This window comes from Fukomys damarensis, unplaced genomic scaffold, assembly GCF_012274545.1.
Source record: "Fukomys damarensis isolate Sample0158 unplaced genomic scaffold, DMR_v1.0_HiC HiC_scaffold_22, whole genome shotgun sequence".
Taxonomy (NCBI): domain Eukaryota; kingdom Metazoa; phylum Chordata; class Mammalia; order Rodentia; family Bathyergidae; genus Fukomys; species Fukomys damarensis.
In genome coordinates this window covers 15040200-15044967 of record NW_022900934.1, presented here as the reverse complement: position 1 = coordinate 15044967, position 4768 = coordinate 15040200, and the positions used below count along the sequence as shown (strand labels likewise).

The window sequence follows — 4768 nt, the reverse complement described above, 5'->3', positions numbered from 1 at the left end:
TTGTTTTGTGCATTAAAAGTATTGCAAAATCCATCTTGTCTCCAGGAGGCTGTCTTCTGTTTGAGGGAATTGGGGCAGAGTAGAGGGTAGACTTGACAGGGCTGGGGCTTTGGCTGTAAGGAACAGAACCCAAAGTGCTTTAGTACACAGAGTGTGTGCACTAAAACAGAAGAGTCAGGAACTGAGCTGGACTGTAGTGGTCCTGAACTAGAAACAACTGGCCCATAGACAGTGTGGTGGAATGATCAATGGTATCATGCAATGGACTGAAAAAATAAGACCAAAGCGACAGTCCACATTTAATGTGTCTGAAAACTGCCTTGAGTACCCTGCAGGGCAAGCAAACACCCTAGAGGTAGGGTGACTGGAGATTTATCTAGCATGGTTAAGATCCCTCCTAGGCATGTGTTAGGATGCTTTTCAGGGTCAGGTTTCCTTCCTGTTGGGAACAGGGGAGTCTCTCACAAAGGGTCTTCAGGACATTTAAGCTCACCTCCCATTGGGGGCGTAGACCTGAGGCTCTCTGCCCTCTATACCTGAGCTGCCAAAGGGCAGTGGCAAAAATCACAGCCCAGCTCAATGGTACTGCTCCACGTTCTCTAGCAACAAATTGGACTGACTCCTTAAGGTTGTGCTGCTATTCTGCTTCAACTGTTCTTACAAATCTTACTCATTCTGTTGCATAAGCTAAAATCTAAAGGTTTTCCCAGCCCCTCTGCTACTGCTTACTTTGCATCTTGTCTTCCATATGAAATGTATCAATTTTACCACTTCCTCTCAAACCTTTCTACTTCTCTCCAAATCCACTATCCTCATTTTAGTCCAAGATCAGTTGGACTTTGGCAACAGGCTTTCACTGCATCTGTGCAGGCTCTCTTCCCATCTGTCCTGTCATGCGGAGATGGCTTTGCACAGAATGCAAGCCTGATGTCTCATCCTGGTGCAAGTCCTTCAGTAGCTTCAGTTATTGTTAGAGTAAGGATGAAATTTCCATGCCTGCAACCCTACGTGATATGACTTCAGTCTAAAGGAGACCCTGTCACTCCCATACCTGTGGAATGACTTCTTGGGGCTGGTGATAGAATTCAATTATGGCCATTAAGAAAATCACACTAAGTTACCTGTACCTTTCCTAGAAATGTTAACCTATGACAGGTTTTTTTCTTCCAGCACTGAAGATTAAAACCAGGGCTTTCATGCTATAGTGCAATGATGGTGAACCTAATGGCATGTTTGTCTTTAAGACAAATGATGTTAATGTAGGAGTTGCTTTTTCTAAACTAAAACCTCAGTATTCAGGCTTAATTGCAGTGTTGGCTCTTTGCAATAATTAAGTGGGTTCTGGGCTGCAGTTTGGGTACTCATCTCTTGCCATCACTGCTAAGAGTATATCCCCATTTCCCAGGAGACGATGGACAGTGAGGATAATGAGGTGTACCACGATTCTGTGTTTTCTGAATTGTTCTGGAGTGGGGTAGAGTGGGTAGGTTTGAGATGGGGGAGCTTATATGTACTGATGGGAGCAGAGGTACAGTACAAACTGCTTTGCTGTGCAGTCATGAAACTTCTACTTAAGGTGAAAACAATTCAGTACCCAGTTCAAGAAGGGAGAGCACCTTCTGGCTAGACCCTAAAGTTCTCAGCCTCACGTCGTTTGTGAACTTGAATGGCACTTTCTGGCCCCTCTCTTCCCTCACCATGTCTTTCCTAGTAGTCTGTACATATGCGCTCCCCTCTTCACCAGTTAACTCACTTCACTTTTGCATTCTAAGGATTGTACCCAGGTCTCTGTGCACGCTTGGCAAGTCACTGAACTGCTCCCCAGTTCAAAGTTTAAATTTTTAAATTTTGAGTTAGGGTCTAAGTTGCCCAAATTGACCTTGAGCTCACTATCCTTTTGCTTCAGCCTCCTTAGTAGCCAGGATCACAGACGTGCACCACTGTACCTGGCTCTAATTTCTCACCTTAGAACTCAGCATGAGCTACACATAGTGGTGCACATCTGTAATCCTAGCACCTGGGAAGCTAAGGCAGGTTTGCTGTGAGTTTGAGGCCAGCCTGGGTTACATAATGAGTCCAAGGACAGCCTACATAGTGAGATCCTGTCTCAAAAAAAGAAACCAAAAAACTCAGTATAGCTCTACCTCCCCAGGAACCCTTTACCCTCCACAGTACTTCACGCCCCACGCAGGCAGGTTAAGATACTGTTGGATGTCTGCTTCACAGTTCTTCAGCTAGTTGTGGCTTTACACTTGGGTGATTATCTGATTAACTCCCTGCCATCCCACCATCAGCCCTCTGAGAACAGGTACAGTACTATTTATTCACTGTTGTCTACATAGTACCATACACAAAGCTTGGCCTATACATATATTTCAGTAAATTTGCTCATTGAATAGATGAAAGCCCAAGAAGCAATAACTTTTATTAGTGTTACAAAGTTCCAGGCACAATGCTGAAAAGGTGCAAATATAAATACAACAGATTTGGGTAAAAGAAAGTTTAATGCAACAGTTTAAATACCCAGTTCAACAAAATCACGTCACTTCAGATGAACATATTACAAAGAACTAAGAAGCTTGGAGGGGCCGCTGCTGGGAGAAAAAGGCAGATTCCTGCCCAGAGTAGAAGGACACTGACCTCAAGGACTCACCCCATCCCACGAGGAGCAGCCATAACCACAGGGCTCTTGAAATGCTTTGGGTGTCTCCATACAGTCGACAGCAGCAGAGTCAAAGACAGCCTCCAAGGGTGGGGCTCTGCCTTCCCACCAAAGGAGGGCCAAGACTAAAGGCACTGGGGCTCAGACACAGGAGACTGTGCCAAGGTCAGGATGGGGACAGCAGCTGCACCCGTGGGGAGATGGCAGCCCTGGAGATCCAGCTCAACAGGCTACTGTGTGTAGGTGGGCAGGACTTTCAGTGTGTCACCAACCTCTGTGTTTAGTGTGTTCAGATTAATTGCAAAGAAGTGGGGTCTGCTGAGGGCAGCACACAGTCTAGTCTGTACACACTTGGGGCAGGAACAAAGCAAAGTGTGTTGCTAATAAGGACCTGTGTGTGACCCTCTCTAGCTGTCTGGAGTAGAACTGGGAACAATACTCCAGCCTCACACTTTAGCTGGAGTGGGAAGCTCTGTGGTAAAACACTGTGCTTGAGTACAATGGGCTTAATTTGAAGAAAAGCCTCACAAAGGGTAAAAGGCTGCTGCCTCTTAGGGGCTGGGGAAAGGGATGCTTCAGCGGTCCCGCTGGGGCATGCTTGGTTCCAGGGGTGGACACAGAGGGGAGGCCCTGGCTTCTCTGGGAAGGTCAGGTAGAGTTCTTGCAGCCTTTCTGGATTTTCACTTCAGGTTCTGGTTAACTTCCTGTTGCAATTTATGTGCAGGGCCATTCCTGGGCTCTATCTGTAGGAGGCTGCTGATGTCTGCAAGGCTGGATTTATAGTCCTAATGGGAGAGAAGAAAAGAGTGTGGGGAAGGGGTATGGATGAAGGGAGATCTAGTTGGGGTGGGGACAGCTGTTGAGGCAGCAGTGATTTCAAGCCCACTGTCCTGAGGTCCTGGAGGGGAAGACCCTCAGTAGGTACTGCCTCAACCCATGACTATAAAGGCCAGCCCTGACATAAATCTCTAGCTCTGTTGGCCCCTCTGGGCAAGACCCTTTACCTTGAGTGCCTTATAGGCTTGAGCACGTCTATAAAATGCCTTCACATTTTTTCCATCCAGCTCGAGGGCTGCTGTACAGTCCTTCACTGCCTCCTTGTACTGCTTCAGGACCAGATGGCAGAGCGCTCTGATGAGAAAGATGATTGTAGAGGTTCAGTCACTTCTATGGGCCCCACAAGGTGGAAGGTAGCTGTTGACCAATCTGTGATTTGCTGAATTCCTTCTCTGTGCTCTTACTTTCTATCTTCTTTCATACAACAATCCTACCCCTTCTTACAGATGAAAAAATATTATAAAAAACGTTCAGCTGGTATGGAGGGATGAAGGATTTTTCTAAGGTGCTACCACTGCTGCCAGGTCTCTGAGGTGCAAACCAGGTGGGTTTGCATGACTCCTGACCCTGACCTGGTTTAGTTCTGTCATACTGTCTACTTCACTCTCATCAGGCACTTTTAAGCAAAGGAAAAGCCACCCCGAGACCCAAACCCTTGATGGAGTAGAAAAGTATCTACTCTTAGAAAAAAATAAACACAAATACTGAACTCCAGTCGATGATTAAGCATGCTGACATGTTAGGGGTAAAATATGAAGATTCTGCAATTTACTTTGAAATGCATTAAAAATAATGAGGTGGACAGACAAATCTTTTAGAGCTTTCAATAATAGCCTGCCGCAGCATGCATGCAAAGGCTGGCCACTGCTATAGCTGATAATGTGTATGATATTCAAAGTACTTTTCTTTCAAGGTTCCTGTAGTTTGAAAATTTTCATAATAAAATGCTGGGAAAAATAATTTTGTACCTCCCATAAAACAAAATATTAACCATTAGTAGGAGAAAAGTACCTCACATTATTCAAGTTTGCCCTTTTCTCCAAAGACTGTCTGTCACAAAAGCACAACTGTCAGATATCCTGGAACTTGTGACCCAAATCCATTCAATCCCATCATCTCAACTGTGGGTACAGGGTATTCACTTAGTTTGATACACACAATTGAACTTACTTTACCAGTTGCTCATCAGTAGTATTTTCACTGTTTCCAGTCTGTAAATGAATGGTGCTACAGTGCTTAACCTTGGACCAGGGACTGCTGAGTCGAGGT

At 45.4% G+C, this 4768-nt stretch overlaps 1 protein-coding gene across 2 annotated transcripts in view; it reads right to left on the bottom strand.

Annotated features, from left to right (window-relative positions):
- Positions 1 to 2416: 2416 nt before the first annotated feature.
- Positions 2417 to 4768, bottom strand: part of Tomm34 (translocase of outer mitochondrial membrane 34) — a 17631-nt gene continuing 15279 nt past the window's right edge. For both annotated transcript variants that reach the window (XM_010631480.3, XM_010631481.3), the window contains 2 exons: positions 3667 to 3793; positions 2417 to 3447 (listed from right to left, as the gene is read on the bottom strand). In XM_010631480.3, coding sequence (XP_010629782.1) covers positions 3343 to 3447; positions 3667 to 3793 — 232 coding nt within the window. In that variant the 3' untranslated portion in view covers positions 2417 to 3342. The remainder of the gene's footprint in view (positions 3448 to 3666; positions 3794 to 4768) is intronic.